General features: G+C 37.0%; 1 protein-coding gene across 1 annotated transcript; it reads right to left on the bottom strand.

Moving 5' to 3' along the window:
* Positions 1–284: 284 nt before the first annotated feature.
* On the bottom strand, positions 285–25101 carry LOC121102826 (olfactory receptor 2V2-like). The gene is given in 2 exon segments (XM_040630634.1): positions 285–404; positions 24373–25101. Coding segments are annotated over 2 exon segments (798 nt in total). The 5' UTR covers positions 25051–25101.
* Between the last annotated feature and the right edge of the window lie 1989 nt (positions 25102–27090).

Below are 27090 nucleotides of genomic sequence, written 5' to 3'. Positions count from 1 at the left end.
CCTTTTTTTTTTTTTAAGATTTTATTTATTTATTTGACAGAGAGACAGCCAGTGAGAGAGGAAACACAAGCAGGGGGAGTGGGAGAGGGAGAAGCAGGCTTCCCGCTGAGCAGGGACCCCGATGCCGGGCTTCATCCCAGGACCCTGGGATCAGGCCCTGAGCCGAAGGCAGACACTTAACGATTGAGCCACCCAGGTGCCCCAATTCTTTTCTTTTTTCTTTTCTCCTTTTTTCTTTGCCTTTTTTTTTCTTTTCTTTCTTTTTTTTTTCTACTCCCCCTTCCTTAGCACTTTATTACTTTTGACACTAGAGGAAGCTCTCCAGGTTCATCTTCTGCATACTCTGCCCCAATATGCATCAGCCATTCCTCCAGAGTCTTGGTTCTTTTCATTGGAGACTGGTACTAAAACCCAAAATTTTGAGACTGGATGTGCTTTTTGCTACTGAAGTGTCATTTCTTTTAGGTTCTCTCAGCTGACAGCACATAAATAGATGTGTGTACTTTAACATATATATATATGTGTATATATATACACATATATATATATACATATATACATGTATATATATATGTATTTCTAAGTATTTCTATATGTAGCCATCTATCTGTATTAAGCTAAAAATGAGTTCATATTGATTATAAAACTCTAATCCACTACCACCTGGATCCCCCTGCTTATCTGTAAATTCTCATGCCAACAGTGAGAAAGAAGCCCAGCTTCCAATCTGTACCAAAACTTTAATTGTTTGATACCAGTATACGTGCAAAACAGTATCAGAATTTTAACTGGTGCCCATGGGAAACAATTTTATCAACGAGATTATAGTACTTATGCACACTTTCTTTTGTCTTTAGTCATACAGAATCCATTTAGGTAGGTAAGCACTTAACCAGTTAGTTAGGTTAACACCATTTCCCCAGTGAAAATTTCCTTCAATGAAATTGTTTCAAATATTTGCCATATAATTACATTCTTTTGTTACATTCTGCTTTCTATCCTGGGATCTCTCAACTTCCTAAATTATATTTTTTAATTGTATACATTAAAGAACACTCTTCTGCTTTAAACTTCTATGAGTTTTGAGACATAGATAATGTTATGTCTTTATTATTACTATTTAATACAGAATAGAATTACTGACAAAAATTTCCTGTGCTTCACCTATTCCTTCCTTCTACAGTTGACCCCTGGCAACCATTAATCATTTTATTTTCTCTATAGTTTACCTTTTCCAGAGTATCAAATAATTGGAATTATACAGCAGGTAGCCTTTTACAGCAGGCTTTTTTTTTTTTTTACTTAGTACCACACATTTAAGGTTTATCTATTTATTTGCCTGATTCAATATAGTTCATTCCTGTTTATTTTTCAATAGTCTTTCATTCAAAGGATGAACCCCACTTTGTTCATCTACTAATCTGTTGAAGGACATCTCATCACTTCCAGTTTTGGGCTACTATGAATAAGGCTGCTGTAAACATCTGTGTACAAGTTTTTGTCTGGACTTGAGTTTTCAAATCATTTGCATAAATACCTGGGCGGGGGGAGGATTGGTAGATTATATGGTAACACTATATTTAGCTTTGTAAGAAACTGCCAAGTCATCTTCCAAAGTGGCTGTATTATTTTTCTTTCTCACCCACAATGAATGAGAGTTCATATTATTCTGCATTCTTGACAGAATTTGCTATTTTTGGCTTTCTGGATTTTATCCATTCTAATAAATACATAAATGTATCTCAGTGTTGTTTAAATTTATAATTCTCTCATGACCGATGATGCTGACTGAGGATCTTTACATGTGATTATTGCTATCTGTTTATATTCTTTGATGGCATGTCTGTCCGGATCTTTCTTTCATATTCCTTCCTTCCTTCCTTCCTTCCTTCCTTCCTTCCTTCCTTCCTTCCTTCCTTCCTTCCTGATAGTAGACATTCTCTTGTTGCTTGTGCCTTTGGTGTTATATTCAAGAAATTATTCCTGTCTCCAGTGTCATGAAGCTTTTACCCTATCTTTTCTTCTGAGAGTTTTAACTTTAGGTCTTATGATTAGGCTTTTGATCCATTTTTTAAAGCTTTTATTTGTTTATTAGAGAGAGCACAAGCAGGGGGAGTGGGAGAGGGAGCAGAGAAGTAGGTCCCCCACTGAGCAGGGAGCCCAATGCAGGTCTCAATCCCAGAACCCTGGGATTATGACCTAAACCAAAGGCAGACACTTAACCAACTAAGCTACCCAAGCACTCTGCCATTGATCCATTTTGAGTTAATTTTTGTATGAGATCTAAACTCATTCTTTTACATATAGATATCCACTTTTCCTAGCACTATTTATTTAAATGATTGTGTTTTCCCCCATTTAATGGTCTTAGTGCCCTTGTCAAAAAATATTTGGAAAATGTGTGAGAGTTTATTTCTGGGCTCTATATTTTACTCCTTTGATCTATATGTCTTTATGCTAGTCCCACTCAATTTTGATTACTGTAGCTTTGTTGTAAGTTTTGAAATCAGTCATCTTTGTTCCTCTTTTTCAAGATTGTTTTGACTATTAAGGATTCTTTTAGATTCCAAATTAATTTTAGGATTTTCTTTTCTGAAAAAAAGCATCATTGGGATTTTGATAGGGATTACTCTAAATCTATAATTATCTCTAGTAGTATTGATATATTAACAATATTAAGTCTTCCAATCCAGGAACACGGGATATGTTTTCATTTACTTGGGTTTTTAAAAATTTATTTCAGCAATACTTTGTAATTTTTATCACACAAGTCTTTCACCCCATTGGTTAATTCCTAGGTGTTTTATTCTTTTTGATACTATTGTAAATTTTTTTTCATAATTTCATTTTGAGATCATTCATATTTAGTGTCTGTAAATGTGGCTGATTTTGCGCATTGATTTTATATCCTGATACCTTGCTAAATTAATTTATTAACTCTAATACTTTTTTTTTTGAACCATTAGTGTTTTCTACATATAAGATTATGTCATTTGTGAACAGAGATGATTTTATTTCTTCCTTTCCAACTTGAATGCCTTTCATTGCTTTTTCTTGACTATTCTTTTTTTTAAAGATTTTATTTATTTGACAGAGCTAGCACAAGCAGGGGTTGCTGCAGAGGGAGAGGGAGAAGCAGGCTCCCCACTGAGAAGGGAGCCTGACCTGGGGCTTGATCCCAGAACCCTAGGATCATGATCTGAGCCAAAGGCGGATGCTTAACTAACTGAGCCACTCAGGCACTCCTTGCCTAATTATTCTGATTAGAACTTAAAGTAGCAAAAGTGGCATTTTCATCTTGTTTCAGATCTTAGAGGAAAATATTTGTCTTTAATAATACAAATTTCTAAATACAATGTTGTTTGGGCTTTTCTTTTATGGATTTTATTATGTTGAGATACTTTCCTTCTATTCCTAGTTTTTATTTGCTTGCTTTTATTTCTTAGTGTTTTTATCATGAAAAGCTGTCAAATTTTGTCAAATGATTTTTCTGCATCAAACATGATTATTATGCATATTTTCCCTGTATTCTGTTATGTGGTATATTGCAGGGATTGATTTTCATATGCAGAAACATCCTTGCATTCCAGGAATAAATGTTACTTGATCATGGTATATAATTCTTTTAATATGCTGTTAAATTCAGTTTGCTAGTAGTATTTTTGAGAGTCTTAACACCAATGTTTAACACCAATGAGGGATATTGGTCTGTAGTTTCCTTGTAGTGTCTGTCTGGTTTTGGTGTCAAGGTAATGCTAACTCCACAGAATGAATTAAGACATGTTCCCATTGTTTTCTTCTCTCTCTCTCTCTCTCTTTTTTTTTTTTTTTTTTTTTTTTTGCCGGGGAGGGGGCAAGTTTGAAAAGGAATGGTATTAGTTCTCTTCAAATGTTTGGTAGAATTGACCAGCGAAAGCTATCATGTCCAGTGTTTTTCTCTGTCAGAATATCTCTGGTTACTGATTCAATCTTCTTACCAGTTGTAGGTCAATGCAGATTTTTTTATTTCTTTATAATAAGTCTTGACAGGTTTTCTGTTTCTAGAAATTTTTTTATTTCATCTAGGTTATCTGTTTTTTGGTATACGATTGTTTATGATACTGTCTTATAATCCTTTAATTTCTGTGTAATTAGTACTGTCCCCATTTTCAATTCTGATTTTAGTAATTTGAGTCTTCTCTCTTTTTTTCTTAGAGCATCAACTAAATGTCAATTTTGTTTATCTTTTCAAGCACAGACTTTTGGTTCCATTGATTTTCTCTATTTTTCAATTTATCATTTTAATTATCTCTGCTCTAATCTTTACTTCTTAGCCTTTGCTAGCTTTGGATTTAGTTTATTCTTTTTCTGGTACCTTAAATTGTAAAGTTAGGTTGTGGACATGAGAGCTTTCTTGTTTTTTTTTTTTTTTAAAGTTTTTATTTATTTATTTGACAGAGAGAGAGACAGCCAGTGAGAGAGGGAACACAAGCAGGGGGAGTGGAAGAGGAAGAAGCAGGCTCCCAATGGAGGAGCCTGATGCAGGGATCCATCCCAGAATGCTGGGATCACACCCTGAGCCAAAGGCAGACACTTAACTACTGCACCACCCAGGCACCCCAGCTTTATTGTTTTTTAATTTAAGGGTTTACAGGTATAAGTTTCCCTCTTAGGACTGTTTTTGCTTCATCCCATTAGTTTTGGTATATTGTGTTCTCTTTTCCTTTCTTTCAAGACTTTTTTTTAATTTCATTTTTGGGTTCTTCTTTGACCCATTGGTTGTTTCAGAATGTGTTAATTTCCATAAATCAGTGAACTTCCCAGGTTTTTGTTTTTGTTTTTTCTGTTATTGATTCTAACATTATCCCACTGTGGTTGGAGAATATACTTCATAAGATATCTATCTTTTAATATCTGCTGAGTCTTAATTTGTGGCCGAGCATATGTTTCATCCTAGAAAATGTCTCATGTGCACTTCAGAATGTTTATGCTGTTGTGTGGGGTAGAGAGTTCTATATATTTCTGTTAGATCAAGTTGGTTTATTATGTTGTGTAAATCGATTTCCTTACTTTTGTCTTGTTCTATCTGTTATTGAGAGTGGGGTATTAATGTTTCCAACTACTTTGTAGAACAGCCTATTTGTCTCCTCAATTCTGTCAATTTTTACTTCATTTTTTTTAAAGTATGCTCTACACACACCATGGGGCTTAAACTCATGACCTGGGGATCAAGAGTTGCATGCTCTACAAACTGAGCCAGCCAGGCATCATTTTATTTCATGTTTTTATGGTCAGTCATAATATGTGTTAATGTTTATGGCTATTACATATTCTTGCTATGTTAAACTTTTTATAAATATGTCTTTGTCTATTGTAACCTATTCTGATTTAAAGTCTATTTTGTCTGATATTAGTATAGCCATTCTTGCTGTCTTTTTGTTATAATCTCACGGAACATACTTTTTTATCCCTTCAATTTCAATCTATTTGTATCATGGATCTAAAAGCAAGTCTCTGGGAGCCCTTGGTTGGTTCAGTTGGGTAACTGTATGCCTTCAGCTTAGGTCATAATCCCGGTGTCCTGGGATAAAGGCCCATGTCGGGCTCTCTCCTTAGCGGGGAACTTTCTTCTCCCTTTACATCTGTCTGCCACACCCCTCGCTCGTATTCTCTCCCTCTCTCTCTCTCTTTCCTGCCAAATAAATAAATAAATAAATAAATCTTTAACAAAATAAAAAATAAATAAAAGCAAGTTTCTATAGATAGCATTTAGTTAGATCTTATTTTTTAATCAACTATTCCATATCCCGTCTTTTGATTGTAGAATTTAATCCATTTACATTTAAAGTAATTATTGATGAAAAGGGACTTACTTCTGTCATTTTGCTTTTTGTTTTATATGTGTCTTATAATATTTCTTGCCCCTCATTTCCTGCATTTTTTTTAATTTTTTTATTATAATAATATTTTTTATTATATTATGTTATTCACCATACAGTACATCCCTGCTTTTTGATGTAAAGTTCGATGATTCATTAGTTGTGTATTAAACACAGTGGACCATGCAATACATGCCCTCCTTACTACCCATCACATTCCTATCCCATTACTCCACACTCCTCCCCTCTGAAGCCCTCAGTTTGATTCCCAGAGTCCATAGTCTCTCATGCTTCATTCCCCCTTTCTTTATACCTTTCTTCTCCTACCGATCTTCCTAGTTCTTATGTTCCATAGATGAGAAAAACCATATGATAATTGTCTTTCTCTGCTTGACTTATTTCACTTAGCATCATCTCCTCCAATGCCGTCCATGTTGCAGCAAATGTTGAGAAATCGTTCTTTTTGATAGCTGAGTAATATTCCATTGTATAAATGGACCACATCTTCTTAATACAGTCATCTATTGAGGGGCATCTCGGCTCTTTCCATGATTTAGCTATTGTGGACAATGCTGCTATGAACATTGGGGTGCATATGGCCCTTCTCTTCACTACGTCTGTATCTTTGGGGTAAATACCCAGTAGTGCAATGGCTGGATCATAGGGTAGCTCAATTTTTAACTTTTTAAGGGACCTCCACACTGTTTTCCAGAGTGGCTGTACCAACTTGCATTCCCACCAACAATGTAGGAGGGATCCCCTTTCTCCACATCCTCTCCAGCAATTGTTGTTTCTTGCCTTGTTAATCTTTGCTATTCTAACTGGCATAAGGTGGTATCTCAGTGTGGATTTGATTTGAATTTCCCTGATGGCTAATGATTTTAACACTTTTTCATGTGTCTGTTAGTGATTTGTATGTCTTCATTAGAAAAGTGTCTGTTCATATCTTCTGCCCATTTTTTGATTTGATTATTTCTTTCTCTTGTATTGAGTTTGAGAAGTTCTTTGTAGATCTGGGAAACCAGTCTTTTATCTGTAGCATCATTTGCAAATATATTCTCCTATTCCGTGGGCTGCCTCTTAGTTTTTTTGACTGTTTCCTTGGATATGCAGAAGCTTTTTATCTTGATGAAGTCCCACAAGTTCATTTTATCTTGTTTCTCTTGCCTTTGGAGATGTGTCATGAAAAAGGTTGCTGTGGCTGATGTCATAGAGGTTGCTGCCTATGTTCTCCTCGAGGATTTTGATGGATTCCTGTTTCACATCAAGGTCTTTCATCCATTTGGGGTTTATCTTTGTGTATGGTGTGAGAGAGTGCTCAAGTTTCATTCTTTTGCATGTAGCTGTCCAATTTTCCCAGCACCTTTTATTGAAGAGACTGTCTTTTTTCCACCGGATGTTTTTTCCTGCTTTATCAAAGATTAGTTGCCCAAAGAGCTGAGGGTCCATTTCTGGGTTCTTTATTCTGTTCCATTGGTCTATGTGTCTGTTTTTGTGCCAGTACCTTGCTGTCTTTGTGATCACAGCCTTGTAGTACAGCTCGAAATCCGGCATTGTGATGCCCCCAGCTTTGTTTTCCCTTTTCAACAGTTCCTTGGCGATTCGGGGCCTTTTCTGGTTCCATACAAATTTAAGGACAATTTGTTCCAGTTCTTTGAAAAATGTCATTGGTATTTTGATCGGGATAGCATTGAAAATGTAGATTGCTTTGGGTAGCATGCACATTTTAACTATGCTATTTCTTCCGATCCATGAGCATGGAATATTTTTCCATCTTTTTGTGTCTTCCTCAATGTCTTTCAAGAGCGATTTATATTTTCTAGAATATAGATACTTTACGTCTCTGGTTAAGTTAATTCCAAGGTACCCTATGATTTTTGGTGCTATTGTAAATGGGATGGATTCCCTAATTTCTCTTTCTTCAGTCTCATTACTCGTGTATAGAAATGCAACTGATTTCTGAGCATTAATTTTGTATCCCGCCACATTACTGAATTGCTCTATAACTTCTAATAGTTTGGGAGTGGATTCTTTTGGGTTTTCCATATAGGGTATCATGTCATCTGTGAAAAGAGACAGACTGACTTCTTCTTCGCCGATTTGGATACCTTTTATCCCTTTTTGTTGTTGATTGCTGTTGCAAGGTTTTCTAGTACTATGTTGAATAATAGTGGTGAGAGTTGGCATCCTTGTCGTGTTCCTGATCTAAGGGAAAGGCTTTCTTTCAGCTTTTCCCCATTGAGAATGATATTTGCTGTAGGCTTTTCATAGATGGTTTTTATGAGATTGAGGAATGTACCCTCTATCCGTATACTCTGAAGGGTTTTAATCAGGAAAGGATGCTGTATTTTGTCAAATGCTTTTTCTGCATCTATTGAGAATATCATATGTTTTTTGGCTTTTTTCTTATTGATAAAATCTATGACACTGAAAGACTTGTGAATGTTGACCTACCCTTACATCCCAGGGATGAATCCCACTTGGTCATGATGTTTAATCCTTTTAATGTACTGTTGGATTCTATTAGCAAAGATCTTTTTGAGAATTTTGGCGTCCATATTCATTAGGGAAATCAGTCTGTAATTCTCCTTTTTGAGGGGGTCTTTGCCTGGTTTGGGGATCAAGGTAATATTGGCCTCATAGAATGAGTTTTGTAGCTTTCCTTCTGTTTCTATTTTTTGAAATAACTTTACGAGAATAGATATTGTTTCTTCTTTGAATGTTTGGTAGAACTCCCCAGGAAAACCATATGGTCCTGGCGTTTTGTTTTTTGGAAGGTTTTTAATCACTGTTTCAATCTCTTCATAATTAATTGGCCTGTTTAAAAAATCAATTTCTTCCTGTTTCAGTCTTGGTAGTTTATAGGTTTCCAGGAATTTCTCCATCTCTTACAAATTGCTTAATTTATTGCCATAAAGCTGTTGATAAAAGTTTCTAATAATCCTTCCAATTTCATTGGTGTTGGTTGTGACCTCTCCCTTTTCATTCATAATTTTATTAATTTGGGTCCTTTCTCTATTCTTTTGGATAAGTCTTGCCAGTGGTCTGTCAATTTTATTTATTCTTTCAAAGCACAAGCTTCTAGTTCTGTTGATCTGCTCTTCTGTGCTCCTAGTTTCTAATTCATTGATCTCTGTTCTAATCTTGATCAACTGCTTTCTCATATGTGAATTAGGCCTGTTCCTCTGCTGCTGTTCCAGCTTCTTGAGGTGAGAATATAAAAACTGCATTTTAGATTTTTCTATTCTTTTTAGTGAGGCTTGGATGACTATGTATTTTCCCCTTAGGACTGCCTTTGCAGTATGCCATAGGTTTTGGACCATTGTGTTTTCATTCTCTTTGGTCTCCATAAATTGTTTAAATTGATTTTTGATTTCCTGGTTTATCGAATCATTCTTGAGCAGGATGGTTCTTAGTCTCCAAGTGTTTGAGTTTCTTCCAAATTTTTCCTTGTGATTGAGTTCCAATTTCAGAGCGTTGTGGTCTGAGAATATGCAAGGAATAATTTTAGTCTTTTGGTATCAGTCAAGACCTGTTTCATGACCCAGAACATGGTCTATTCTTGAGAATGTTCCATGGGCATTAGAATAGAAGAAATATTCTTTGGTTCTGGGGTATAGTGTTCTATATATATCTATGAGGTCCAACTTATCAAGTATGGCATTCAAAGCTCTTGTTTCTTTGTTGATTTTCTGCTTAGGAGATCTGTCTATTGCTGATAGTGGAGTGTTGAGGTCCCCTACTATTAACGTATTTTTATCTATATGTCTCTTTAATGTGGTTAAGAGTTGCTTGTGTATCTTGCTGCTCCCCTTTTGGGGGCACATATATTTATAATTGTCATATCCACTTGTTGGATACATCCTTTAAGAATAATATAGTGCCCTTCTGTGTCTCTAACTATAGTCTTTAGTTTAAAATCCCATCTGTCTGATATGAGAATTGCTACCCCAGCTTTCTTTTGAGGTCCATTGGTGTGAAAGATGGTATTTAATCCCTTTATTTTCAGTCTGAATGTATCTTTAGGTTCAAAATGAGTCTCTTATAGACAGCAAATGGATGGGTCATGTCTTTTTATCCAAAGTGCAACCCTGTGGCACTTTATGGGAGCATTTAGGTCATTTACATTGAGAGTGATTATTGAGAGATATGATTTTAATGATGCCATGTTGCCAGTAAAGTCTTTGTTTCTATAGATTGTGACTTTCTGTTCTGTATCACTCTAGGGGGCTTTTTACTTTTATAAAACCCCCCTTAATATCTCCTGTAGGGCTGGTTTCATGGTTATGAAATTGGTCAATGACTGGCGATTCTGGAAGGTCTTTATTTCTCCATCCATTCTGAATGACTGCCTTGCTGGATAAAGGATCCTTGGCTGCATGTTTTTCTCTGAAAGAGCTTTAAAAATGCCCCGCCAGCCCTTTCTCTCATTCCAGGTCTGTGTAGACAGGTCTGACATAATTCTGATAACTTTGCCTTGGTACATGAGAAATTTCTTTGCCATGGCCACTTTTAATACTGTATCCTTGGATCTAATATTTGTGAATTGTACTATGACGTGACGTGGCATAGGTTTGTCGTGGTTGAGCTTGGGAGGTGTCCTCTCTGCCTCTTGGACACGAATGCTTGTTTTCTTTGCTAGATTAGGGATGTTTTCAGCTACAATTTGTTCAAATATTTCTTCTAGACCTCTGTTTTTCTCCACCCCTTCGGGGATGTCGATGATTCTGACATTGGAACGTTTCATTGAGTCAGTAATCTCCCGTAACCTACCTTCTTTTTTTTTTTTTTAAGATTTTATTTATTTATTTGACAGAGAGAGAGACAGCCAGCGAGAGAGGGAACACAAGCAGGGGGAGTGGGAGAGGAAGAAGCAGGCTCATAGCGGAGGAGCCTGATGTGGGGCTCGATCCCATAACGCTGGGATCACGCCCTGAGCAGAAGGCAGATGCTTAACCGCTGCGCCACCCAGGCACCCCAACCGTAACCTACCTTCTTGAGTTTGGATTTTTTTGAGCCAAGTTTCTATTTTAGCTTTCTTCTCTACTAACACATCCTCCAATTCGCAGATACGTTCTTCTGCCTCATTCACCCTGGCCATCAGAGCATCTAGTTTTGAGTGCATTTGATTCATAGAATTTTTAATTTCTGCCAGTCTTGCTCTCATTTCTGCCCTTAGAGATTCTATATTCTCATTAACATTTTTGTTAATACTTTTTTCAAGTCTACACATCATCTTGACCATTGTTACTCTGAACTCTATTTCTGATAATTTGGTTGTATCCATATCCATTAGTTCTGTGGCCGGGGCCACAGACTCTGTCTTTTCTTTGCTGGGGAGGATTTGTCCTTCTTGTCAATCTGATTAGGAGAGGTTGTGGGGTTGTTGAGAGCCCAAATTATTGACCAGGACCCAGGCAGTGCATACTTGTTTTATAGGGATCTTAGGAATGTGGGCTTCTTGATTTTTCAGCCTGCCTTCTGGGGGAGGGGCCTGCTGTTCCAATACTCAGGCAAACCCTGTTTAGGTAGAGTCTCCGTGTCCCCTGGCAGGGGGCATGGGGATGGGCACACTGTGAGCTGGTATTTCCAGGCTTTTGTTCTCTGGCGGCTTTCCCTGGCTGTTTGCTGTGCCTCTTCTGAGAGTCAGAGCAGCAGTAGCTGAATCTCAGCCTCTGTCTCAGAACAGAGGGATCTGGCCACTTTAACTCTGTTTCTGTTGGTGGTGCTCAACCCTGCAGCGTCCCGGGATGTGTGCCCCAAAGCCGGTGTCCCAGCCCTCACTTCCAGGGCTGGCGCATCTCTGTCCTTTGTGTTTCTAACACCACCAGCCGCCCCCGCGCGCTCCGGAGCTCTGTTTCAGTGTGGTTCGCTTACTCCAGAGCTCCGGTTTTTAGATTGTGCATTACCCAGCTCATGGTCTCAGTCTGCTCTCTCCTGGATGCTGGTCCCTGAGTCTGTCCACTCCCCAGTGCAGGTGGCTACCGCTTCCCAGTGCCCGAACGCGGCGGCTCTCCCCCTTCCGTTTATCTTCCGATATCTGTGCAGGCTTCACGGCTCCCCACTTAGTACTTCAATACTCATCGCTGCAGATGTTCATTTGTAGAGATCCAGATGTATCTTCCTGCGTCTCAGGCTGATTCCGTGGATGTTCAGGATGGTCTGGTACCTATCCAGCTCGACTCAGTGGACCAGCTGAAAAAGCTAATTTCCTGCATTTCTATTGTCTTCTGTGTTTAGTTGATTTTTTTTTAAGTGAAATGTTTAAATTCCTTTCTCATTTCCTTTTGTATATATTTTAAAACTATATTCTTTGTGGTTATCATGAGGATCGCATTTAATATCCTAAAATAATAGCATTCTTATTTTAATCTTTATCAGAATCTCTTCAGAAACATATAAAACCTTTGTTCCTTTGTAACTTTGTCTCCTCTCCTTTTTATTATTGGTGTCACAAAATTACATATTTGTATATTGTGTGCTCCAAAGTGCAAATTAATAATTATTTAAATGCATTAGTCCCTTAAAGCAAGTAGAAAACAAAATGTTGAGTTACAAACCAAAGTTTAAAAACTACTTGCTTTTAGAAGAATTTTTAATAATGTATCTAATTTTTTAAAATAGTGGATTAACAGTGTACTTACTTTGATGAACACCAAGAAATGTATAGAATTGTTGAATCATTATATTGTGCACCTGAAACTAATATGCCGTATGTCAATTATACTTCATTAAAAAATAAATAAATAATAAATACATGAAAAATCATAAAGGAGTAGTAGTTCCTTAATCATGTAGAAAATTAAAAGTAGAATTACGCACTATTGTTACAATAATTCGACGCATTCACCATTATTGTAATATTTATGGCTTTATATGGCTTTGAATCTCTGTCTAGTGTTCTTTCATTTCACCCTGCAAGAATTCCGTAAGCATTTCTTGCAAGGCAGGTCTAGTGGTTATGAGCTCTCTGTTTTTATGTAAGAAGGAATATCTTAACTTCTTTCTTATTTTTGAAGAAGTTTTCCTGGATGCAAGATTCTTGGTTGGCAGTATTTTTCCTTTAGTGTTTTGTCTTTATTAGCACACTGCCTTCTGACTTCTCAAGTTTCTAATGAGAAAATCTGCTGATAATCTCACTGAGGACCCCTTATATGTGACGTCACTTCTCTCCTATTGCTTAAAAAAAATTCTTTGTCTTTCAAAAGTTTCAGTATGATGTGTCTCAGTGTGGGTCTTTGAGTTCATCTTATTTGGAGTCTGTTGAGCTTTTTGGATGTCTATATTCATGTATTTCATTAAATTTTGGAAGTTTTTAGGCATTATTTCTTTATATATTCTCTCTGTTTCTTTTTCTCTTTCCAGGACTCCTAAAATATCTATGTTGATCTGCTTGGTGGTATTCCAGAGGTCCCTTAGGCTATGTTCATTATCCTTCAATCTTTTTTCTTTCTTTTCTCCAGTCTCAATAATTTATATTGTACTATCTTCACATTCACTTTTTTTTTCTTTTTCCTGCTCCAATCTGTGTTTGTATCCCCTAGCTCATCTTTCATTTTAGTTTTTCTGCTTTTCAGGGCTAGAATTTTTTGGAGAGAGTTCATTTAGGTTTTCATTCTCTTTTTGATTTTTTCATTTTGTTCATGCATCATCTTATTGCCTCTCTCCATATCTTCCTTTAGTTTTGAGCATCTTCAAGTCAGTTGTTTTATTTTTTAATATTTTTAAGGATTTATTTAGGAGAGAAAGAAAGAGAGGGGGAGGGGCAGAGGGAGATAATCCTTGAGCAGACTCCCTGCTGAGTGCAGAGACTGGTGCAGGGGTTCCAACCTCAGACTCCAAGATCATGAACTGAGCTGAAATTAAGAGTCGGTTGCTTACCTGACTAAGCCACCTAGGCACCCCTAAGTCAGTTGTTTTAAAGTCTTTTTCTAGTATAATTTCCATCAGTCTTTCAGCAATAGTTTTTTTTCCCCTTTGAGTTGTCCAAACTTTCCTGTTTCTTTGTATGCTTTGTGATTTGTTGTTGTTGAAAACTGGGCTTTTGATTAATAACATCATTATTGTGGAAATTAGATTTTCCCACTTCCTACAGATTATCTATTTCTCGTTATTATTTTTGTCTTTGTAATTGATTTTTGTAGACTGTTTCTGTGGCAAGGATCCTCCAGAGTGTAAGCTTTAGGTCCTCTCATGTCTTTCTGAACTTTTTCTTGGATGTGCATCACTTTCCGATTTTTTCTGTATATGCAGTTGTTTTTGAATGTCCTAAACTTTAATGTATGACCCCTAAAGAGGAAAAAGAGAAAAATGAAAGGGAAGTGGGGAAAGACACCAGATCCTTGTCACCTGCAGTCACTTCCACTTGAGGAAGAAGGGCTTGCAACAATGGCCGCTTGCCTCTTTTTCTGCACCTCTATAATCAGAAGCAGCAATCAGCTCAGAGCACAGATCCCTGCTGCTTGGAGGACAGAGCCCCGTTTTTTGTTGTTGTTTTTTTTTCCCCTCATCCTCATTGCTGCAAGATGTGCAAGCTGCACAAGGAACACACGCATAGCTTCTTGCCATGCAACTGGAAGGTTGAGGAATGGGTAGCCGCTACTGTGCTAAGAGCTGAAATTGACTGCACTTTACTAGAAGTTGCAAGCCTTCAATAGGCTCCAGAGTGCCGCAATAATTACATTAGATGGATTCTGCCAATACAATTGTTGTATAGGTTGGGAAATAGACTCCTGGTACTTCCTACTTCACCATCTTCCTGAAAACTCTTTTGCTTTACTTTTGAAGGATTCTGGGGGGGGGGGGGTGAGGCAGGTATAGAATTTTTGGATTGTAGGGTTTTGTTTTTTGGGGTTTTTTTTGGATACTTTTTTTTACTCCAATCTCTTTTAGCTTGCAAATTTTATGAGCAAAAGTCTAATGTAATTCTTATTTCTCTAGGCAAGGTATTCTCTTATCTCTACCTGCTCTCCTGATTGTCTTTTGTCTTTGTTTTTCTGTAGTTTATATATGCCATACCCAGTTGTTGACTTTTTAGTATTTTTCCTGTTTTGCATTCTTTGAGTTCCTGGATATGTAGATTGGAATCTGTCATTTATTGTGGAAAAAAATCTCAAAGATATTTATTTAAATTTTTTGTGTGTGTTTGGTCCATTTTCTTTCCTTCTGCTTTTGGCATTTCAATTATTAGTATGTTACACCTTTTGAAAATTTCCCACTATTTTTGGATATTCTTTTACATTTTTAATTCTTTCTTGTTTATCAGTTTCAGAAGTTTCTATTGATATAGCTTGAATCTCATGTATTCTTTCTTCATCTGAGTTCAGCTTACTGATGAGTTCATCAATGCCTTTTTTATTTCTGTTATAGTGTTTTTGATTTATAGCATTTCTTTTCATTATTGGTTAGAATTCCCATCTCTGTGCTTACATTATCCATCTATTGTTGCATGCTGTTAACATTTTTCCTTTAGAGTCTTTAACCTGCTAATTGTAGTTATTATTACTACCCTATTTGATAATCTAAAAATCTGTGTCTGATTCTTTTTTTAAAAGATTTATTTATTTATTTTTAGAGAGAAAATGTGTGTGAATGGGGTTAGGGGCAGAGGGAGAGAAATTCAAGCAGACTCCTTGCTGAGTGCTGAGCCTGATGTGAAGCTTAAAACTGGGCTTGATGTGGGGCTCAACTTAGGGCTTTGATTTCACTCCCTGGAGATCATGACATAAGCCAAAATCCAGTCAGAGGCTAAACTGACTGAGCAACTCAGGCACCCCTTACATTTGTGTGTCATTCTGATGCTTGCTTTGTCTCTTCAGAGTGTGCTTTTAAATTTTCTTTGGTATGCCTTTTAATTTTTGTTGAATTCCATATATGATGTATTGAGTTATAATAACTCAGGCAAATAGACCTTTAATGTATGGTTTAATGATGGACTAGTAGATGATCTGTGTTTAATACTTGCTATAATTATAGGTGTCAAATGTCTTTCTTTTAATCTCTTTCTTAAACAGAGTCTGTTCCTTGAAGGTCTTTTAAGTGTAATCCAATGTTATTTCACTGGAGGTCTTTTGATATCATGGTAGATTGAAATGTAATGGGAAGCATTTTGTAATCCTATGATTAAATCTTAATCTTTTAGTGGGCCTATAACCCTGAGTGTAACCTTCGCAATGTTTATTTGCTCTTTTTTCCCTTCTTTTAGTGATCCAGTGTTTCAGATGAGCTACAGTTGAGTAATTTCTTCTCTCCCTGATCAGATAAGTTATGGGCAAAAATTTTTCCCTTGCTGAGTACACTTTTGTAATGAAGAACACTCTAGATAGTCTGGGCATATTTCAAATGTTTGCTATTCCTTTCTCCCTATTAGAAACAGAAGGAATTTTTCTTAGCTTTACACCCTGAGAAACTAGTGATGTTTCCATAGGTAAAACCCATGAAAGTGTGTCCCCACTTAAGACTGTGTCCTATAGGAGATTCTTACTCTCACGCTAGTCCACATTCCACCTCCAGCATTTACCATTTAGGTACATATTGCCATTTAAGTGTTCCTGCCAACATATGCCTTCCAGCAGCTTTTGTTTTCAGTAATTGATCTTAACTGTGATTCTCTGTATTTGTCCTTTTCTCCAGATTCTGGAGGGATGGTTGTCCTCTGACCTAAATTCTCTAATGGGCATAAGAAAATCATTGATTTTTAGTTTGTTCAGCTTTTTTTTTTTCTTGTAAGTATGGGTTGGCAGGTCCCAAACTCTTTACATGTTGTAGCTGGAATCTGAAATTTCCCTTTTTATATTGAGACAAAATCTGTTGTCTTGTAGCTTCTAGACACTGGCTTAACATTAACCTTTAGATATAACACCTAGAAGGTTTTTATTCATAAATTTTACTAGAATCCCGAAGGAAAGATAAATTAGACTTGCACTATACTTACTGGGTCCCTGGTTGTCTGTTAAAAATTAATACTTTATTTCATCATATCAACTTTCCAGGTCAGTAGTAGTATGCCCTTTTTATAAATGTGGAAATGGATATTGAAGAGGTGGAATAACTTACTCAATGTAACAGTTAGAAAATGGTAGAAATAGGATTAGAATCTGGAATATGACACTTAGAACTCAAACTCCATGTTGTTTCTCCAATATGCTGCCTTCCAGCAGCCACATCAGTGTTAGTAGTGGAGTGGGAGTAGTGGTCAGAGGGCATGATACAAAATTTTTTTCCTGCTATATTTGAGATCTGAGAAAGATCCTTTGATTTAAAATGTACCTGACAAAAATAAAATAAGATAAAATAAAATAAAATGTAGCTGATATTTTGTTTTTATTCAGGTGTGGCGAAGCCAATGGATCAGGAGAACATTGCCATTGAAAAGATATTTTGTTACTCACAGTTTTCAAGAAGAGGGGCACGCCATGCCATGGCCTTCAGGGCTATACAAAGAAGCACAACGTTTGGTCAGGAGGCAGAAGTGATAGAAAAGAATGGGCAGAATCTTTATTGTTGGTGTTCATGGCAAAGAATGAGCAAGGCAAAATAGAGAAGTGAGCAGGCTTAGGATTGAGGGGACCTTAGTTTGACTTTGCATTTGTCCTTTGGAATTTCAAATGCTATTGCATGATACTTATATATTTTAAAAACCTTTATTCTTTGAAGTAACAGCAGTGAAGAGTAGATCTACCCAAAACCTTTGATGGGGTTTATTGTCTTATTATTCAACATTTGTTTCAAATATATATGTTTGCATTAAAGACTAGTATAGCATAAATATGAGATCATAAAAGATTATGTACTAGGAGAAATTGGAGAACGGAAATAAGTGAACTTTGTATTCCTTTTAAAAGGGAGATATTGTTTTTAAAATAGGCTAGTTTGCTATGGGTTTTACTGTTTTGATTTTCAAAACAAGACAGAGAAAAATATTTAAAATTTTGAACATAGTGCATGAACTGTAGATTTATTGCCTGTTATTGACGTTTGTGCCCCTGAAGTTATGGCTAGACAGTGTATATCAGTGCATATGTGGTGAATGATATGAGCCAGCTATCAGACCAGATTTGGACCCCTGGATGGCAAGAAGTGAAAAATGTTCCTAAATTCTAGTTTTCTTAAAATTGTTCCATTCAGTGTACATTCTTTGACATAAAACCTTTCTCTTTCTTGCCTTATGAATATCTCACTTATTCTTTGAGATTTAGTTTTTCCTTCCTGAAATACTACTAAAATGATAGTGAAGATAGAAATCTAAAAGGTCAAAGAAAACTAGAGCATGTGAAAGAGATTTCCACAGAAGATTAGAAGCCAGATTTGGAAGGAAGGAATTATGGCTGTCTTAAGAGTGTTAAAGGAGCTACAATCTATAGGTGCCATGGCCATGTAGTAGAAGATTGATATACAGAAAGATGATTAACCCAAAGAAATATGGAAGCCTCAGTACTTGGAGGCACCAAGTACTATTGAAGAAGAGGGTAAAACACAGTGCTCTTATGAAAGAAATACATAGAAAGTAAATTTTAAAAAGAGAATCAATAAGAGAAGATAATATTTTGAAGTATTATTACAGATAGACCAATATCTTATTATTAGGAGTTAGAGAATAAAGCCACAGACAAAATGGAAGAGGTAAAGCTATCAACACATATAAGAATGTTTCCCAGGTCGGGACACATGGGTGGCTCAGTCAGTTGACCATCCAACTTTTTGTTTCAGCTCAGGTCATGATCTCAAGTCCTGAGATCAAGCCCAGCATTGGACTCCACACTCAGCACTAAGTCTGCTGGAGATTCTTGACCCTTCCTCTCCCTCCCCTTCAGCTCCTCCCACTATGGAAACACACACACACTTTCTCTATCTCTCTAAAATAAATTTAAAGATCAAAAAAATATTTCCCAGATTGAAGGATGTGAACCTCAAGATTGGCCAGGGAATTAATCAGGCCCATTCAATATGGAGAAAATATACATAGGCACCCACACACACATCCACACACACAAACATATATGGCCCTAAGGTTTGTAATTGCAAAACTTCTAAACACTGAGGATAAACTGATAACAAAGGGCCCTAAAACCTTCAAGAAAAAACAACATAATTTATTTAAAAAAGTCAAAATGTCAGAGGCTTCTCAGCCTCAACAATAGAAGCAAGAGAAAATTACCTCAAACTTCAAGAGAGAATTATTAATATATCAACATCTTGTGCTTATTGAAACTACTAATCAAGTTAGAAAGAAGTATAAAAAAGTTGTTGAGCATTTTAGGAATCTATCCATCTTATACCCTATCTTATTAAAGTACTGGAGATGGACTGCATCCAAGGACAGATTTTGCTAAGCAAGAATGGAGATGATAAAAAGGCTGTAAACCATGTGTGGGAGATGCTGTTGGCTGATTCTTACAATGGTAATATTATCTCCACTGTCCCTTCCAAATAAAACATTACCTAATTCTTATTTATTAATACCAAGTTATAACACCCCACTTTTATTATTTGAGAAATTGTTACGCTCTACTTTTCAGAAGTATTATTTATAACTTTTCAAATGGTTATGGTCAGTAGTCAAAACCCTTTTGATACGTGATACATATAATTTATCACAAGTAATTTATTGACAGGTGCAAAATTAATATTTTTCTTAATAGGAAATGTTGTTACAGCAACATTAAAGCAGGTGCTAGATCAAAGAAAGGATGTACAACATGAATAAAGGCCATTCTGGGACCCTCCAGCTTTCAGATTCTCTAAATAATTAAATTGATGCAAATGCATTCATAGTAAGGAAAACTGTTTTCATCACGATAAAAAAACCACTGATGTCTTCAAAGACATGATACATCAACTCATAAGAATCTTTCCTTATGAATAATATTAACATTGACCAAATACTTTCCTGGCCAAGTGCCTTATGTATTCTTCATTTTACTTCCTTTCTATAAAGAAATATAAATTATAAATTAAATTTTACACCAACATATTTCATTTTATTTTTATAATAATTTTTCATTGTGTTATGTTAGTCACCATACAGTATATCCTTAGTTTCTTTTTTTAAATTTTTTAAATTATATTATGTTAGTCACCATACAGTACATCCCTAGTTTCTGATGTAAAGTTTGATGATTCATTAGTTGCGTATAACACCCAGTACACTATGCAATACATGCCCTCCTTACTACCCATCACCAGTCTATCCCATTCCCCCACCCCTCTCCCGCCTGAAGCCCTCAGTTTGTTTCTCAGAGTCCATAGTCTCTCATGCTGCATTCCCCTTTCTGATTACCCCCCCCTTCTTTATCCCTTTCTTCCCCTACCGATCTTCCTAGTTCTTATATTCCATAGATGAGAGAAATCATATGATAATTGTCTTTCTCTGCTTGACTTATTTCACTTAGCATTATCTCCTCCAATGCCGTCCATGTTGCAGCAAAAGTTGAGAACTCATTCTTTCTGATAGCTGAGTAATATTCCATTGTATATATGGACCACAGCTTCTTAATCCAGTCATCTGTTGAAGAACATCTCGGTTCCTTCCATGATTTAGCTATTGTGGACAATGCTGCTATGAACATTGGGGTGCATATGGCCCTTCTCTTCACTACGTCTGTATCTTTGGGGTGAATACCCAGTAGTGCAATGGCTGGGTCATAGGGTAGTTCAATTTTTAACTTTTTAAGGGACCTCCACACTGTTTTCCAGAGTGGCTGTACCAACTTGCATTCCCATCAACAATGTAGGAGGGTCCCTTTCTCCACATCCCTCCAGCAATTGTTGTTTCTTGCCTTGTATCAATTTTTGCCATTCTAACTGGCGTAATGAGTGATATATTGTGGTTTTTGATTTGAATTTCCCTATGGCTAATGATTTTGAACATTTTTTCAATATGTCTGTTAGCCATTTTATATTCTTCATGTGGAAAAGTGTCTGTTCATATCTTCTGCCCATTTTATGATTTATTTATTTGTTTCTTGCGTATTGAGTTTGAGTTCTTTGTAGATCTTGGATACTAGTCTTTTATCTGTAACATCATTTGCAAATATATTCTCCCATTCCGTGGGCTGCCTCTTAGTTTTTTTGACTGTTTCCTTGGATATGCAGAAGCTTTTTATCTTGATGAAGTCCCACAAGTTCATTTTATCTTGTTTCTCTTGCCTTTGGGATGTGTCATGAAAAAAGGTTGCTGTGGCTGATGTCATAGAGGTTGCTGCCTATGTCTCCTCGAGGATTTTGATGGATTCCTGTCTCACATCAAAGGTCTTCATCCATCTGTTTTATCTTTAGTGTATGGTGTGAGAGAGTGCTCAAGTTTCATTCTTTTGCATGTAGCTGTCCAATTTTCCCAGCACCTTTTATTGAAGAGACTGTCTTTTTTCCACCGGATGTTTTTTCCTGCTTTATCAAAGATTAGTTGCCCAAAGAGCTGAGGGTCCATTTTCTGGGTTCTTTATTCTGTCCATTGGTCTATGTGCTGTTTTGTGCCAGTACCTTGCTGTCTTTGTGATCACAGCCTTGTAGTACAGCTCGAAATCCGGCATTGTGATGCCCCCAGCTTTGTTTTCCCTTTTCAACAGTTCCTTGGCGATTCGGGGCCTTTTCTGGTTCCATACAAATTTAAGGACAATTTGTTCTAGTTCTTTGAAAAATGTCATTGGTATTTTGATCGGGATAGCATTGAAAGTGTAGATTGCTCTGGGTAGCATGAACATTTTAACTATGTTAATTCTTCTGATCCATGAGCATGGAATATTTTTCCATCTTTTTGTGCCTTCTTCAATGTCTTTCAAGAGCAATTTATATTTTCTAGAATATAGATACTTTACGTCTCTGGTTAAGTTAATTCCAAGGTACCCTATGATTTTTGGTGCTATTGTAAATGGGATGGATTCCCTAATTTCTCTTTCTTCAGTCTCATTTTTCGTGTATAGAAATCCAACTGATTTCTGAGCATTAATTTTGTATCCCGCCACATTACTGAATTGCTCTATAACTTCTAATAGTTTGGGAGTGGATTCTTTTGGGTTTTCCATATAGAGTATCATGTCATCTGCGAAGAGAGACATTTTGACTTCTTCTTTGCTGGTTTGGATACCTTTTATCCCTTTTTGTTGTCTGATTGCTGTTGCAAGGACTTCTAGTACTATGTTGAATAATAGTGGTGAGAGTGGGCATCCTTGTCGTGTTCCTGATCTTAAGGGAAAGGTTTCCAGCTTTTCCCCATTGAGAATGATATTTGCTGTAGGCTTTTCATAGATGGTTTTTATGAGATTGAGGAATGTACCCTCTATCCCTACACTCTGAAGGGTTTTAATCAGGAAAGAATGCTGTATTTTGTCAAATGCTTTTTCTGCATCAATTGAGAGGATCATGTGGTTCCTGAGTCTTTTCTTGTTGATATGATGTATCACACTGATCAATTCGCGAATGTTGAACCATGCTTTCATCCCAGGGATGAATCCCACTTGATCATGATGGATAATTCTTTTAGTGTACTGTTGGATTCTATTAGCAAGGATCTTGTTGAGGATTTTGGCATTCATATTCATTAGGGAAATCAGTCTGTAATTCTCCTTTTTGATGGGGTCTTTGCCTGGTTTGGGGATCAAGGTAATACTGGCCTCATAGAATGAGTTTGGTAGTTTTCCATCTGTTTCTATTTTTTGAAACAGCTTCAGGAGAGTAGGTCTTATTTCTTCTTTGAATGTTTGGTAGAATTCCCCAGGGAATCCATCAGGCCCTGGACTCTTGTTTTTGGGGAGGATTTGATCACTGTTTCAATCTCTTCCTAATTAATCGGTCTGTTTAAATAATCAATTTCTTCCTGTTTCTGTCTTGGTAGTTTACAGGTTTCCAGGAAGGCATCCATTCTTCCAGGTTGTTTAATTTATTGGCATAAAGCTGTTGATAAAAGTTTCTAATCATCCTTCCAATTTCATTGGTGTTGGTCGTGATCTCTCCCCTTTCATTCATAATTTTATTAATTTGGGTCTTTCTCTATTCTTTTGAATAAGTCTGGCCAGTGGCTTATTGATCTTATTTCTTCTTTCAAAGACCCAGGTTCTAGTTCTGTTGACTTGCTCTACTGTGCTCCTGGTTTCTAATTCACTGATCTCTGCTCTAATTTTGATCAACTGCCTTCTCGTGCATGGGTTAGGCCTGTTCTTCTGTTCCACTCCAGCTTCTTGAGGTGAGAATATAAAAACTGCATTTTAGATTTTTCTATTCTTTTGAGTGAGGCTTGAATGGCTATGTTTTTCCCCCTTAGGACAGCCTTTGCAGGTGTCCCTTAAGTTTTGGACCAATGTGTTTTCATTCTTTTTGGTCTCCATAAATTGTTTAAATTGATTTTTAATATCCTTGTTTACCCAGTCACTCTTGAGCAGGATGGTTCTTAGTTTCCAAGTGTTTGAATTTCTTCCAAATTTTTTCTTGTGATTGAGTTCCAGTTTCAAAGCATTGTGGTCTGAGAATATGCAGGGAATAATCTCAGTCTTTTGGTATCAGTTGAGACCTGTTTTGTGACCCAGTATATGGTCTGTTCTGGAGAAAGTTCCATGTGCATTCGAAAAGAATGAATGTTCTGTTGTTCTGGGGTGTAGTGTCCCATATATATCTATGAGGTCCATCTGGTCTGGTATGTCATGCAAAGTTCTTTCTTTGTTGATTTTCTGCTTAGGTGATCTGTCAATTGCTGACAGTGGAGTGTTGAGGTCCCCTACTATTAACATATGATTATCGATATGTCTCTTTATTGTGGTTAAGAGTTGGCTTGTGTATCTGGCTGCTCCCCTGTTGGGGGCATAGTTATTTATAAATGTCATATCCACTTGTTGGATACATCCTTTAAGAATAATATAGTGTCAAGTTGGTACAGCCACTCTGGAAAACAGTGTGGAGGTCCCTTAAAAAGTTAAAAATTGAGCTACCCTATGTTCCAGCCATTGCACTACTGGGTGTTTACCCCAAAGATACAGACGTAGTGAAGAGAAGGGCCATATGCACCCCAATGTTCATAGCAGCATTGTCCACAATAGCTAAATCATGGATGGAGCCAAGATGCCCTTCAACCAATGACTTGATTAAGGAGATGTGGTCCATATATACAATGGAATATTACTCAGCTATCAGAAAGAATGAATTCTCAATATTTGCTGCAACATGGATGGCATTGGAGGAGATAATGCTAAGTGAAATAAGTCAAGCAGAGTAATACAATTATCATATGATTTCTCTCATCTATGGAACATAAGAACTAGGAAGATCAGTAGGGGAAGAAAGGGATAAAGAAAGGGGGGGTAATCAGAAGGGGGAATGAAACATGAGAGACTATGGACTATGAGAAACAAACTGAGGGCCTCAGAGGGGAGGGGGGTGGTGGAATGGGATAGACTGGTGATGGGTAGTAAGGAGGGCATGCATTGTATGGTGCACTGGGTGTTATGCGCAACTAATGAATCATCGAACTTTACATTGGAAACTGGAGATATACTGTATGCTGACTAACATAATATAATAAAAAAACATTTAAAAAAAGGATATGAGCATAGGAGGCAACAATGATGGAGAAGGGAAGAAACAGCATGAAGACACAGCAAGCATATATAACGTTCTCAAAAATGGATGTGTCTATACAGGCCAGTTTCAACAAGGATAGCATCTCACAAAAGAAGTGGTTCACTTCTCTCAAGCCACAGTAGGGGAAGGTCATTACTACTACCATCTGGATCACACCATCTCTTATCCCAAAGGCCCAGGAGCTCCCAACAATCTGGAGGCAGACCCTCTGACTCATGAGGACAGGATAGTGAAGTGGGTGGCTAATGGCCACATAATGGTCATAAGCCATGAGTCCCAGCAAGAGCCCCTCAGATCCCACAAGACAGAAAAAGAGGCCAATTTGTATGCCACAACCCACAGAGGAGATGGACTTCCTACCAGAAAGGAAGTTGACCACCATCTTTGGCACATTGGTGCAGACCAACATGAGGTCCATGAGGGAGAGCTGACTGAGGAAGAGGTACATGGGTGTGTGAAGTTGAGGTTCTATATAGATGAGGAAGAAGAGGAGAACATTCCTACAGAGAGCCACTCTGAAGACCACCATAACCACAGAGAAGAAGACAAGTTAAGTTGGACTGTGAGAAAAAATGCCCAAGAGGATGAAGTCATTTGTGGATGATTGATTCAACCATATCTCCATGGCTTAGTTGAGTTTCTTGGTCACCTGTGAGTGTGAACAAAAAATATTGGATTGACTGACATTTCTTTATTACCTCTGCACTCCACATCTTCAGCCAGCTCTTTTCTTCCTAACTCACGAGACCTCAACAACATAAACTTTGGGACATAGAAGGGACATTCCTTTATGTTCCCATCTAATAGTAATAAGAGTCATCCTAGCTTATAGAATGGGCCAATGATCTATTTATGTATATCCTTACCAGGAAGAATTTATCATAGAACCTTTCTGCAAGCAAAGTTTTGGCTTTATTATATGATCTTGAGTCTTTTATGATATCACACAGATTTGGTTAACTATCTTAAACAAGGGTGTACATTCTCAGTCCAAGAGACCATTTATATGCATAATAGAAAAGAAAGTGTTTGAAGCATGAGTTGCTCTTTAGCCTGTATGTATTTTTTTATTTTCTAAGAGTGTTATCATGCTAGTCAATCTGGCATATTTATATTATTGATAAAAGAAGTATCTTTAGTGCTTCACATGAGAAGGAAGAGTGATAATCAGATGCCATTATTGTCAGTTATTTTGGAAAGTCACAGGGACAATGTGGAAAAGCAACAGTTTGGTGCCCAAACCTATTAAGAACAGTGAGGTCTTCAGTTGTGCTGAGACTTTTAAAATAATCCCAGGATTAGGCTTCAGTAAAAGTTGACTGATAAACAGGTTATATCTACTTACTAAGTTACCTTTAGTAGACATCAAAGAGCCTTATAAAATATTTCTAACCACTAAAAAAAAAAAAAAGAATAATATAGTGTCCTTCTGTATCTCTAACTACAGTCTTTACTTTAAAATCTTATCTGTCTGATATGAGAATTGCTACCCCAGCTTTCTTTTGAGGTCCATTGGCATGAAAATTAGTTTTCCATCACTTCACTTTCTGTCTGGATGTATCTTTAGGTTCAAGATGAGTCTCTTGTAGACAGCAAATGGATGGGTCATGTCTTTTTATCCAAACTGCAACCCTGTGGCCTTTTATGGGAGCATTTAGGCCATTCACATTGAGAGTGATTATTGAGAGATATGATTTTAATGATGTCATGTTGCCTGCGAAGTCTTTGTTTCTATAGATTGTAAATTTCTGTTCTGTATCACTCTTGGGGCCTTTTTACTCTTATAGAACCTCCCTTAATATCTCATGTAGGGCTGGTTTGGTGGTTACGAATTCCTTCAGTTTCTGCCAGTCCTGGAAGGTCCTTATCTCTCCACCAATTTGGAATGACAGCCTTGCTGGATAAAGGATCCTTGGGTGCATTTTCTTCTCACATAGAGCTTTGAAAATACCCTGCCAATCCTTCCTAGACTGCCAGGTCTCTGTAGATGGGTCTGACATTATTCTGATAATTTTCCCTCTGTACGTAAGGATTCTCTTCCCCCTGGCTGCTTTCAATACTGTATCCTTGGATCTAATATTTGCAAATTGCAATATGATGTGACGTGGTGTATGTCTGCCCTCATTGACTTTGGGAGGGGTCCTCTCTGCCTCTTGGACACAAATACTTGTTTCCTTTGCCAGATTAGGGAAGTTCTCAGGTACAATGTGTTCAAATATCTCTTCTAGACCTCTCTCTATCTCTACCCCCTTGGGGATGCCAATAATTCTGACATTGGAATGTTTCATTGAGTCAGTAATCTCCTGTGTTCTACATTCTTGAGGTTGTATTTTTTTGAGCCAAGTTTCTGTTTTAACTTTCCTTCTACCATCACATCCTCTAATTCACTAATTCGTTCTCCTGTCTCATTTAACCGGCCATCAGAGTGTCAAGTTTAGACTGCAATTAATTCATGGTATTTTTAGTTTCTGCCAGATTCACTCTCATTTCTGCCCTTAGAGATTCTATATTCTCATTAATATATTCATTAATATTTTTTTCAAGCCTACACATCATCTTGACCATTGTTACTCTGAACTCCATTTCTGACATTTTGGTTATATCCATATCTATCAGTTCTGTGGCAGAGGCCACAGTCTCTGTCTCCTTTCTTTGCTGAGGGTTT

Source organism: Ursus maritimus, unplaced genomic scaffold (assembly GCF_017311325.1).
Source record: "Ursus maritimus isolate PB19 unplaced genomic scaffold, ASM1731132v1 scaffold_16, whole genome shotgun sequence".
Taxonomy (NCBI): Eukaryota; Metazoa; Chordata; class Mammalia; order Carnivora; family Ursidae; genus Ursus; species Ursus maritimus.
This window is presented reverse-complemented; position numbering and strand designations above follow the sequence as displayed.